Source organism: Sapajus apella, unplaced genomic scaffold (genome assembly GCF_009761245.1).
Source record: "Sapajus apella isolate SASKATOON/1434 unplaced genomic scaffold, GSC_monkey_1.0 scaffold36, whole genome shotgun sequence".
Classification (NCBI taxonomy): Eukaryota; Metazoa; Chordata; class Mammalia; order Primates; family Cebidae; genus Sapajus; species Sapajus apella.
The window spans coordinates 7562429-7576362 of NW_022436976.1; the positions used below are offsets into that span (position 1 = coordinate 7562429).

The 13934-nt window shown below is 34.8% G+C and overlaps 1 protein-coding gene across 1 annotated transcript in view; it reads left to right on the forward strand.

The window, feature by feature from the left end:
- Nucleotides 1–13934, forward strand: part of ADGRL4 (adhesion G protein-coupled receptor L4) — a 116885-nt gene that overhangs the window by 80972 nt on the left and 21979 nt on the right. The window contains exons 10-13 of the mRNA XM_032296506.1: nt 2518–2691; nt 3915–4118; nt 6218–6438; nt 6568–6634. Coding sequence (XP_032152397.1) covers nt 2518–2691; nt 3915–4118; nt 6218–6438; nt 6568–6634 — 666 coding nt within the window. The remainder of the gene's footprint in view (nt 1–2517; nt 2692–3914; nt 4119–6217; nt 6439–6567; nt 6635–13934) is intronic.

Below are 13934 nucleotides of genomic sequence, written 5' to 3' on the forward strand. Positions count from 1 at the left end.
ACTGTCTATTTTCAAAGCATCCATAGTTTCAAAGAATGACTTATTAAAAAGTATCAAATCAGAGAAATAAATGTCACTTGTGTAATAAGTGAGGTGTTTCCTTAATACTTGTTATTTTAAATAATATTTGAAGGTATTTGGGATTAGGGGATTGATTAAAAGAAAATCATAGCAAAATTTACAATATTCACAAATAAATTAGTGGAGATCTTTGTACTCTTTTATTTTTATTCTAAATCATATTTCAGATTCATATATAATTAAAGATATACAATAAAAAAGCATGATTAGAACTAACCAACTATTTAACTATTTTAGTTAAAAATGAATGGGGACAACTCAAAATCACAGGTTACTTGCTACCATTTAAAAACTGATGTTATCTTAAACTTTCAACAGGATTTCAGTTCTAGTACATGATGCAAGTACTTCTGACGCTCCATTTGAAGTACCTTGAAGTTGAGCAGTGATAGTTGCATTATTATGGGAGGAGAAGGGGCTTTCTGAACAAAAAGAATATATTGGCTTACACACAAAACAAACATGTCACTGCTAAATAAAAAAATCTAAGGTAGAGAAAAACTAAATGTATAGAAAATATAAGCATTATATTCAGGGAAATAGAAGGTATGAAATTGTTTAATAACAGAAACTAAACTTAGACTTCTTTAGATACTAAGTGCAAAAGACATTTTTAAAACTAGAAACCAAACACCGTTCCTTTATGTGGTCTGATGGTTTTTCTGATTTTTATCAGTAGAATGTTTTGGCGGCTAGAGAGTTGCCAAGAACAACCCAATTTACCAATTTCATAATGAGACACGGTGTGCTGTCATGGCCTTGTGGCAGTGGTGCACTTCAGTGGAGTTTTCATCAGGCAGGCCTCTGGTCGGTCACGGCATTGGAAGATCCTGAATGTCAGTACCCAAAAATGGCTTATTTCTGGCAAATCAGTTTCCCAGGAAGAAACTTTTTTCTTTCCTATCTAGTCCAGACAGAAGTCTGGTTGAAAGGATTAGGAAAATTAAGAAAATGTGGTAGGAGATGGTGGGAAATCAGCGAGTAAACACAACCTTACTCAACTCTGTTTTTGAATGATGCCCACAATCACAACTCAATCTGGTTCCTCAATTCTAGAGTCACTCTGCTTTCTCTAGAGTTAGGCACTTCCCAGTCTCTTTTTGACGAATTAAAAGAATTTCAATTTTCTTTGTATAGCTTGACCTCCTTGAAAAACTTCTAGTAATCTCTCAAATTTTAACTCAGTTATCTTTCCAGACTCATTCCAGGCAAATTCACACTGTTTTTGTCAGATATCCAGCTGTTGACCTAAGGGTTATATTTAGTATCTATCCCATCAAAACAATTATCTTATTGTATTTAAAATCATCTGAGTTTCTCTCATCCTTGAAGAGCAGATGCTGTTTTTAACTGATAATTCCCACTCCTTGAATAGTATATATCATACATTTGAAACTCAAGACATGTTTTCTTTAACAAATAGTTGTCTGAAATTTTGAGTTTGATCCTATATTACTCCATTTATCAATGTTTAGTCTTAAATACATCTTAAAACCACATCTCTTGGCCTCTTAACATTTCTCTCAGAGAGTGCTTATGAGAGTCAAACTAAGCAAAATAAGCAAGTACATAGTAACTGTAACCTGTTATATAACTGTAAATAGCTTTTATTTCTGCAAGTTCAACATTTTATTGATAAATTATTAAATCATACATTAGGTATAATCCTATGATTAATTAATATAAAAGTATGATGAGGAGAACTCCACTGTTTATTGAGTAACTATCACACAGCCTGTGTGCAATCTGATCTGTCCCATGTCTGTATCTGATCTTGTCTTCACCATTCTCTACCTCACTCACTGTACTCTAACTTAACTGGCTTCTAGAAGATTCTAGAATGCCTCTGGTCAGTCGGACTTCAGAGCTTGTCCACTTGCAATTCCAACTGTTTGGAATCCTCTGTTCCCAAGTCTTTGGACCCACCCTTCACTTCATTGAAATACCTACTTAGACATAATCTCCCAGTAGATGCCTCTTTGAACAACTCTCCCTCTCACTTTCTAGTTATTTTTCTCATGGGATAATTTTTCATCTCTGACTAGAATGTAATGTCAACAATGTAAACATTTTTCTGTTTTATTCAGTGTTCTATTTTTAATACCTGGATTAATGACAAATATCTAGTAAATACTCAACAAACATTTATTGAATAAAGATGAATATGATAATTATGCAGTGTGGTAAATGACATATGAATGATTTCCTTTAATAAAAATTTTCACAGGTTTGTAAGACAAGATTGATAAAATATAGCATTGTTGCAATTTAAATTTCCATTCTTCACATAGCAGCCTTTATTTATTAGAATTTATTCTGTGTTTCACTGTTAAGGCATTGTTTCAATCACATTAATGGTATCTTAAATATGACAAAAGCAATACTATATATGTAACTTTTCTCTCTTTTTTTATTAGTAAAATGTCTTTTTTTCAGACCACAGATAGGTATAGGAGTCTATGTGCATTTTGGGATTACTCACCTGATACCATGAATGGCAGCTGGTCTTCAGAGGGCTGTGAGCTGACATACGCAAATGAGACCCACACCTCATGCCACTGTAATCACCTGACACATTTTGCAATTTTGATGTCTTCTGGTTCTTCCATTGTAAGAGAATTTTCCCCTTCATAGTTATAAATCTGCCTATGTTCCTTTTTTTGTTTTTTATCCATGTTATTGAAGACAATACTTAATTTTTAAATATATTTTCTCTGGGTTTAAATAGCACATTTAGTATAAGAGATAAAACCCCAACAGGATCTCTCTTTCTGTCTGTTTTCCTACCTATCTTCTAGAACATATTTAGTATGCATTTAAGATTATTTCTAGTCTAAGAATTATCTAGTCTGTAATATCTGGTAGATTACATGTTAAATTCAATTGTAATGCTGCTTTCAAGAGCCATTTGTCCATTTTAAAGTATCATGGAATTTATACCCCCTTTTTCTGTGATGGCAGTTTATTTTTACTCATGACAAAGCTCCTGAAAATATTTGACAGTTGGTCAATAAGTATTAGCACACTCATAACTAACATAATGATTTTAGCAATGTAGATCCCCACAAGATTTTTAAACATGAAGAATCTCTCTAAGGTGACTAGCTTCATAATATGTATTTTACTTTTGTAATATCTTATTTACGTTATATATTTATTACATCATTTCTTATTTTATAGCTCTGTGCCATAATCTCCATTAGATTTATTTATAATCTTTGATTAAATATATCAAGTAACCAAATAAATCTGCCTAAACATAATGTCAGTCCTAAAGATGATTTTTTTCCTGAGCTTAAGCAAGTAAACATCTATCCTGTTTATAAACATAAGTATTAATCTAGTTAGGATAAAACCAACATTTTATATTTCAAAGTTTCTGAACAATATTACTTGATAATTCTTATGTTCAACATTGCTAACACCTTTGTTTCATGTGTTTTAGATGAATCACTGCATAAACATGAGACTTAGTCTTACCACTGATAAATCTGTTTTAATTAACCATTTTCACATTACAATAATGGACTGCCTTTGTAATGTAATGAAATTAATGACGATGACATTGTTAAACCATATACTAATACTAACACTATGCCTAGAAAAAAAATCACCAATTACAGAACTGTTAAAGTGCTGCATGATTTACATTAGATTTATGTGGATATTGAGGATTTTCAGCGGTAACACAATTTTTCTCATCTAAATGCACATTTATATTTTTACATCTTATGAATATTTTGATTAATGTTTCACCAAAAAAGGAAGTTCATTATATGTTGTAGCTCCTGCTGAGTTATCCTTTTACCAGCTTTATTATTATTTTCCCTTAGGGTACCAAGGATCATAATATTCTTACAAGGATCACTCAACTAGGAATAATTATTTCACTGATTTGCCTTTCCATATGCATTTTTACCTTCTGGTTCTTCAGTGAAATTCAAAGCACCAGGACAACAATTCACAAAAATCTTTGCTGTAGCCTATTTCTTGCTGAACTTGTTTTTCTTGTTGGGATAAATACAAGTACTAATAAGGTATGTAGGCACCCTAATCTCTATTTTTGTCCCATGCTATTTGTACTTTCTTAAACATATATGTCATAGAAACATTAATTGTGATTTAGGGTTTAATGGGGCAAGCATACTCATTTGTTCTTCAGCTATCCTTTCTAAGTTTGATAATGCTAACATAGCTAAGCAAACCACTTATCAAGTCCCTTCAGCAAAAATGTCCCTCATTATGATGAATTATTGGGACAAATTAAAACTTTGCAACAAACTGAATAAATACCTTTTTTCTGTTTTGTTTTTAAATGGATGTTAAACAAAGACCAAGGAGAGGGAGAATTAAAAATAAAGTTTCTCTTAGAATAGGGACTGAACATAATGCAGTGAGAGTTTATAGGTGAAATGTGATAAACTGTTTCTACCAAGTATCTTTTCTAACTTCCCATTTCCCAGGATTATTGATTTTGAACCTTCCCAAATGTTTTCATATTGTGTTGGTCTGGGTCCTCCTTGAAGCGAGTGTTCAGAGAGGGTTAAACATGAAGTAGATTTATTCACGTAATTGCTGGTGAGAGCAAATGGGAAGAGAGAGGCTTGGAGAGCTATCAGCCCAAGATTCAGGTATGACCCTGAGGGGAGAAAAGAAGAGTGGGCAAAAGCATTCCCCACAGTAATGCAGTTTTAAGGAAAGGTCAGCACAGTTGTCAAGAAGTCCTCTGGGAAGTTCTTGAACCAAAGTTACCTGTCAAAGGAATCCTTTGTCTCAGGAGCAGGAGTCCTTTGTAAGAGGAATCCCTTGTCTCTTACAGCAGTAACCCTGCTGTGCTCACTCATGGGCTGGCAGCAGCCTATGGGAAGTGAGAACAGCAATGGATTTCCTATGGCTGCAGCCGAAGCCTAGGCCAGTTGCACTCCCTACAGTTGGAGATTGGAGAAGTCTGTTCTTGTGACCACAAAAAGTGAAATTGCCTCCATATTTCCACACTTAGAAATCTTTCAGAGACTGAAACCAACAATCAGTTAGCAAGGTTTTCTTCAGAAGTAGATGGCAAAAAGTGTCTACTTTAAACAGTATACGACTATAAACTCCTTATCTGTTTTTATGTTTTGCAGTGGTATTCGTAACACTTTTCAATTTTATGTATCTCCCACTATTCTGCAATGCCCAGTTCCTCTTTCAGTCACCTCCCACCATTATCTTCACTCAAAACGACTCCTTCTAGTGTTTACTTTCAACTACCTTTCACCTATTAAATGTTTTCCATTTTTCCAGTCATATCTCAAATCTCACATCCTTGCTAAAGTGATTTCCAAACTTTAATTGCCAATGATCTTTCTGTTCCCCAGCCTTATAGAATACTCTCTAACATATTTTAGTATGTCATCTCATTAATTTTGAATTATATTCTATTTTTTTACTGGGATGGGTACATAAGTATATATGTTCTGTTAGTATGGGAGCATGTAACTACTTCGTTTTCTGTTGCTTCTTATAGGTCTAACTTCAGTTCTAGATGGGAAACACTGAAAAGAATGTTTAAATGAAAGCCATCTCAAATTTACATGAGAATCTTAACAATTTAAAGTAATTCTATAATGGATATTGTGATGAAATATATTATTAGTCTATTTTGTCAATTTTATTTTTGTCACCTAAGATATTTATTTTATTTTGTTTAGCAGAGTATTGTAAGTAATTTTTATTCTTCGAGAATGAATAAAATAAAGGAAAAGAGGTATCTCCAAAACAGAAATCAACTTAAATCCTAACATATTCACCAAGATACCATGGTTTACATGTGAATAATCCACAATTTATCACATTACATAAATATATAAAAGTTATAAACCTCTGGACAAAAACAATAACTTAGTTCTATCACAAGATTGGTTGATATTTCTTGTTGATGAAGCACAGTTTTTGTTTTTCTAAATCAGCTAAAACTAGTGCATCTTTAAGAACTGACATGACAGGGATATTTTAATATGATCAATCATCATATAAAGGGGCATACTTTATAGTATAATGAAAGTTGAGATTTACAGAGAAAGTTGAGATTGTATGTTATGATAATTTTAAAACAAACACTGCCAATGGCTTTTTTTTTTCTTTGATTTCTATCTAGCTCTTCTGTTCAATCATTGCCGGACTGCTACATTACTTCTTTTTAGCTGCTTTTGCATGGATGTGCATTGAAGGCATACATCTCTATCTCATTGTTGTGGGAGTCATCTACAACAAGGGATTTTTGCACAAGAATTTTTATATCTTTGGCTATCTAAGCCCAGCCGTGGTAGTCGGATTTTCAGCAGCACTAGGATACAGATATTATGGCACAACACAAGTGTAAGTTAAAATGATTTAATGAGCATTTGAAATACAATATTGAATGTGCTTCTCATATCTTTGATAGTTTTGCTTTGTTAAGGTACATACAAACATATTTATAGATTTTATCTTTTATTAACTTTTCAGATGTTGGCTTAGCACCGAAAACAACTTTATTTGGAGTTTTATAGGACCAGCATGCCTAATCATTCTTGTATGTATATACAAAATTGTCATTACAATTCCAAAAAGTGATGATTATAGGGTTCTTAAAATTTGTAGCAATAAGGTGTTATTCTAAAAAAAAAAAGAAATATTTTACAGTATATCACTTATCAGCATTTTACATATATTGTAATCGAAAAATATATGTGTATCCTGTAAATTCAAAGCTATTACAATTCATTTGACCCTCTTGATGGAGGATAGATTTCTGCATACCATGCAGGAAAAAGCATTTTTCACTTATCAGTAATACCCTGGCATACTACAATACAGAGAATGTGCCAAACAGCTGATAATCTGGCATTTTAGATGTTTATGTTATTTAATCTTTTATCGGTGATCGGTCATCTTTGAAGATTAGACTGTCATCTTTAAAGTTTTATCATCTTTATGTACCCTGTCATCATAAAGTGATTTTAAACTAAATTACAACATTAGAGACAAGAACCCACTATTTCTCATGAACAGACAAGTCATATATTGATAGTCCTATTTCAGCAAGGAAGAAGGCCTTTTAATTCTTATTGGAAGTGGTTTCAAACCTACAAATTTGGCAGGCATTATATGTTCCATTCTAAATAAAGACATTTTTATATATCTCAAGAGCATTTCTAAGTGCTGAAAGTTTTCAACAGTCTTTCTGAATATAATAGTCTGTCAATGAATCTGGGAGACCTGACAAGACTCTAGAGTGGAATGAATTATCAGTAGAGAAGTTATGGCAATATTTTGGACAATTTTGTTCCATATGCTTTGACCATAAGCTAGCCATCTTTTTGAACTTCTTTTTCTCTCTTCCTTTCTCCTTTGAGTTTTTTATGGTTATGAGGGTACTGCTAAATAGAAAAGGACTTGAAATGCAAAGCAGAGAATTTTCATCAAGTTGTATTTTGCAATGGTGTAGGTGAAATCAAGTGCATTCATAAACTATACTTTCTACCCATGACAAAAATGCATTTGTAATTCTCACAATAAATCAAACAATATTTTATATAAGAAAATCCATGGGCCAGATTTAAGCTAAAACAATTTGAGTTAATTTATTATAACTCCAAAATTTTTAATCCACATAAGAATATAAAATGGTGTCCCACTCACATATTTTTATGGGTTACCCTGATATGAGTATTTCATGTGAAGACATATTCTACATATCCTAATTTTACTGATTTTCTCACCATAGGAAAATCCATCTTTGGCATTGTTTTGTACCAGTGAAAGGTCTGTGGAACAATGACTCTTACCATTTAGATGAAAAGTAGCATGGTAGAAATTATACTGAAACAACTAAAACAGGAGCATACTTCTCTAAAATATGAAAGGGGAAGGATTCTTTGAAATAGTTTTTAACAGTTGCCCATGTAAAGCTAATTTGGATTATTTTATAGTAAGATATAGAGAATTTAGATAAGCTTATTTAAAAATGAGTCCTGCAAACTTTTCTAGAAGTCTAAATGAACAGTGTCACATTGTTCTAGTCTGGAGTTAATGAACCAATTTGTCTTCCATACAGCCTCTGTATAATCATTTCGAGGTTAACTAGAGGGTCAACCTACATAAAAAATGAGTTAGACCCCTCAGTTTTACTCTAAAATTAAATATTTTTTTATCTTTTATAGTATCCTTTTTAAATACTAAAAAATTTTTAATTATTAAATCAAAGTGAATTAATTTACTCCAGTTATCTTTGTTCTTCTGTGCTAATGCATGCATATTGCTATTATTATTCAGCTGCATAACACAATGTTAAATGACATTTTTCCTGTAGCCCAAGAATAGTATCTAGTTCAAAGATAAAGTCAAAGAGATATTGAACACCAAACATTTTAAAAAGAACCGTCAACAGATTAGACCTGACTCTTCCCATGGATCTTACAATGAAAAAGAAAGACTGGCTATAGTCCCTTGAGAGGGCTGGAGAAGGTAGCTCAGTGGGTGACGGCCCAGAATTAGGAGGGCTTGGCCTTTAGGGAAGGACAGTGTTCTCTGTTCGAAGGGTTTTTTTGTTTTGGTTTTTGTTTTCCCTATGAATGAGAAAAAATGATGGTGTTTTCTTCTACCCTGGAAACAAGATGTGAAGGGCTCCTCAAAAAAGTTTGCAGAGCATGGAAGCAAAATAGTAAAAGTAAAATTATCATCCTGATCTCACATTGCTAGAATAACTGTAGAGTTTTCATGTATCCCTGGTATATAAAAGTACTAGATTATGGTGAACATTTTTTATGAGAGTTTGGCATATATCCCCTGATTTGGAGCCAAATGTGAACCTAGAGACTAGCACCTGCTTTTGTTTGGAGTTTCCTGCAGGCTATGTGCTTACTGAAATATTCTTCAGTAGCAGGGACAGAAAAGATTATTATATAGTGTGCCTAGAATAAAATGATGGGACAATACACAAAGACTTGAGCTATTCTATAAGCACAGATAAGTTGGAGAAATGGAAAGAAGCTTCAGGGCTGCCTAAATCAAGTGAAGATATATACAATGAAGAGAATGGATTGAATGGACATATGGATATCCATCTTTGAAGAATAGAAAGACAGAGGTGGAAATGAAATGCCATGAACATCAAGTAAATTATACATACCATCAAAGGAAAGACTGTCTCTTAAGCCAAGACTAGCAATGGTGGTAAGAACTAAAGCAAAATTATACCACGAAGCTCCCCCATAACAACAGGTGGTTGGACCCTTCGACCCCACAAGTGCAGAGTTGTGGAGCCTTAGCAGTAGAAGACCAGTATCTCAGAACCAACTATGCTGCCCCTACTCAAACACATATGCTTCAAGTATCTGGAAAAGAAAAAGAAGTAAACACCAGATTTTTAAAAATCTAAAATTACTAAAGGCCATGGCATGTAAATTTATGTCAGTCCCTGACATTAAAAAAAAAAAGTAACTTTTATGTCACCAAAAAAATCTCTACTTTATGAAGTAGAGATTTCTTTTTTCTTTCCTTTTTTTTTTTTTTTTTTTTTAAGACAGAGTCTCGCTCTGTTACCCAGGCTGGGATGCAGTGCAATGGCTTGATCTCGGCTCACTGGCTCACTGCAACCTCTGCCTCCTGGGGTCAAGCAATTCTCTTGCCTCAGCCTCCTGAGTAGCTGGGACTACAGGTGCACACTAGCACGCCCAGCTAATTTTTGTATTTTTAGTAGAGACAGGGTTTCACCATATTGACCAGGCTGGTCTTGAACCCCTGACCTCATGATCTGCCCAACTCAGCTTCCCAAAGTGTTGAGATTACAGGCATGATCCATCACACCCAGCCAAGATTCCTATTTAAATTGAGTTCAGATGTTCAAAATCTATCACCACTTGCCATTTTGGGGATAGCAATGAGCTACTGATTAGGAATTTGTCATCCTATGCTTTAGAATATTCTGCTAGGTAAAGACCCAAACCATACGATTAAGTTCGCCATGTTAGTTGGGTGATCTGGACGTAATAGAAAGACAAAGAAAATATAAGAAATATTTTCTGCCCACTACAGTATGAATGAGGGGAAAAAACACAAATGATAAATAATAGTACATAATTAAATATAAGTGATATTGGTGAGATATGGAGAGATCACTATGACTTTCATAGTCATTCAAAAGTCTTCATTAAGATGGAGGACCTTGTTTGTGGATGTGACAAGAAGCAGATTCTGCTACATATGATTGTAAATGTGCAGAGGATTCCAAGTGTAAACTAAAGCAAGCAGCCCTTATAAGCATGCCAGGTTCCTTTCGAGGGAGAAAAAAGGACAAAGCAAGAAGTAATTAGCATTGTAAACCAGGCAATACTAGACATCAACTGAAGTATCATCATTATTCACAGTATAAAAGAATCAAATTTTAAAAATAGGTTAATCACTTCTTAGTCCAGATTGTCATTAACTACTAAACCATTTTTTATCTCCATCAATAAACTCATATATTTCTTCTCCACTTTTATAGTAAGGTCCTTGCTATCCGTCACTAGGATGTGAGTATTAAGAGCCATAGTAAGAGATTTTATTAACTTAAAATAAAAGTTAAATAAAATAAGAACAAACACATTATAAATTAAAATAAAGTCTCTTACTTAAGTTCAGGGGTACATGTGCAGGTTTGTTATATAGGTAAACTTGTGTCATGGGGGTTTGTTGTACAGATTATTTCATAACCCAGATAATAAGCCTCATACCCACTGATCCTCTCCCTCCTCTTACCCCCCTACCCTCAAGTAGCTCCCAGTGTGTGTTGTACCCCTCTTTGTGTCCATTTGTTCTCATCATTTAGCTTCCACTTATAAGTGAGATCATATGGTATTTGGTTTTCTGTTCCTGCATTAGTTTGCTAAGGATAATGGTCTCCAGCTCCATCCACGCCCCTGCAAAAGACAAGAGCTCATTCTCTTTATGGCTGCATAGTATTCCATGATGTATACGTACCACATTTTCTTCATTCAGTCTACCACTGATGGACATTTAGGTGGATACTGTGTCTCTGCTATTGTGAGTAGTGCTGAAATGAGCATGTCTTTAAGATAGAACAATTTCGATTCCTTTGCATAAATATTTAGTAACAGAATTGCTGAGTCAAATGGTAGTTCTGTTTTTAGTGGAATCAACCACAATGGTTGAACTAATTTATACTCCCACCAAAAGTGTATAACCATTCCTTTTTCTCCCCTACCTCACCAGCATCTGTTATTTTTTCACATTTAAATATATATATATGTATTTTATTGCACTTTAGGTTCTGGGGTACATGTGTAGAACATGCAGGATTGTTGCATAAGTACCTGCATGGCAATGTGGTTTGCTGCTTCCATCCTCCCATCACCTATATCTGGCATTACTCCCCATGTTGTCCCTCCCCAACCTCCCTACCCTTTGCTGTCCCTCTGCTAGTCCCACACAATAGACCCCAGTGTGTGATGCTTCCCTCCCTGTGTCCATATGTTCTCATTGTTCAATACCTGCCTATGAGTGAGAAAATGCGGTGTTTGATTTTTCTGTTCTTGTGTTAGTTTGCTGAGAATGATCGTTTCCAGATTCATCCATGTCTCCACAAAGGACACAAACTCATCATTTTTTATGGCTGCATAGTATTCTGTGGTGCATATGTGCCACATTTTCCTTGTGTGGTCTATCATCGATGGGCATTTGGGTTGATTCCAGGTCTTTGCTATTGTAAACAGTGCCACAATGAACATATGTGTGCATGTGTCTTTATAATAGAATGATTTATAATCCTTTGGATATATACCCAGTAATGGGATTTCTGGGTCAAATGGAATTTCTATTTCTAGGTCGTTAAGGAATCTCCATACAGTCTTCTACAATGGTTGAACTAATTTACACTCCCACCAACAGTGTAAAAGTGTTCCCATTTCTCCACATCCTCTCCAGCATCTGTTGTCTCCAGATTTTTTAATGATCACCATTCCAACTGGTGTGAGATGGTATCTCAATGTGGTTTTGATTTGCATTTCTCTAATGAGTGATGATAAGCATTTTTTCAAATGCTTATTGGCCTCATAAATGTCTTCTTTTGAAAAGTGTCTGTTCATATATTTTGCCCACTTTTGGATGGGTTTGTTTGTTTTTTTCTTGTAAATCTGTTTTAGTTCTTTGTTGATTCTGGATATTAGCCCTTTGTCAGATGGGTAGATTGCAAAAATTTTTTCCCATTCTGTTGGTTGCTGGTTCACACTAATGATTGTTTCTTTTGCTGTACAGAAGCTCTGGATTTTAATTAGGTCACATTTGTCTATTTTGGCTTTTGTTGCGAATGCTTTTGGTGTTTTAGTCATGAAGTCCTTGCCTATGCCTGTGTCCTGAATCATTTTACCTAGGTTTTCTTCTAGGGATTTTATGGTGTTAGGTCTTATGTTTAAGTCTTTAATCCATCCGGAGTTAATTTTAGTGTAAGGTATCAAGAAGGGTTCCAGTTTCTGCTTTCTGTACATGGCTAGCCAGTTTGCCCAACACCATTTATTAAACAGAGAATCCTTTCCCCATTGCTTGTGTTTCTCAGATTTGTCAAAGATCAGATGGTTGTAGATGTGTGGAATTGCCTCTGAGGCCTCTGTTCTGTTCCATTGGTCTATATCTCTGTTTTGGTACCAGTACCATGCTGTTTTGATTACTGTAGCCTTGTAGTATAGTTTGAAGTCAGGTAGCATAATGCCTTTCTATGTTTAGTGCTTCTTTCAGGAGCTCTTGTAAGGCAGGCCTGGTGGTGATGAAATCTCTGAACAATTGCTTGTTCATAAAGAACTTTATTTCTCCTTCACTTATGAAGTTTAGTTTGGCTGGATATGAAATTCTAGGTTGAAAGTTCTTTTCTTTAAGGATGTTGAATGTTGGCCCCCACTCTCTTCCGGCTTGTAGGGTTTCTGCAGAGAGATCTGCTGTGAGTCTGATGTGCTTCCCTTTGTGGGCAACCCAACCTTTCTCTCTGGCTGCCCTTAGCATTTTTCCCTCATTTCAACCCTATGCATCTGAAGATTATATGCCTTGGGGTTGCTCTTCTTGAGGAATATCTTTGCGGTGTTCTCTGTATTTCCTGGACTTGAATACTGGCCTACCTTGCTAGGTTGGGGAAGTTCTCCTGGATAATATCCTGGAGAGTGTTTTTCAGTTTGGATTCATTCTCTCTGTCACATTCAGGTACACCTATCAAACGTAGATTTGGTCTTTTCACATAATCCCATATTTCTTGGAGGCTTTGTTCATTTCTTTTCACTCTTTTTTCTCTAATCTTGCCTTCTCATTTTATTTCATTGAGTTGATCTTCAATCTCTGATATCCTTTCTTCTGCTTGGTCGATTTGGCTATTGAAATTTGTGTATGCTTTGCGAAGTTCTCATGTTGTGTTTTTCAGCTCCATCAGGTCATTTATGTTCTTCTCTAAGCTGTTTGTTCTCGTTAACATTTCATCAAACCCTTTTTCAAGGTTCTTATTTTCTTTGCTGGGTTAGAGTATGTTCTTTTAGCTCAGAGAATTTTGCTGTTACCCCCTTGTGAAGCCTATTTCTGTCAATTCATCTGACTTATTCTCCATCCAGCTTTGTTCCCTTGCTGGTGAGGAGTTGTGATCCCTTGGAGGAGGAGAGGTATTCTGGTTTTGGGTATTTTCATCCTTTTTTCTCTGGTTTCTTCCCATCTTAGTGGCTTTATCTACCTGTAGTCTTTGTAGTTGGTGACTTTCAGATGTGGTCTCTGAGTGGACATACTTTTTGTTGATGATGAAGTTATTTCTTTCTGTTTTTTAAGTTTTCCTTCTAACAGTCAGGCCTCTCTGCTGTAGGACT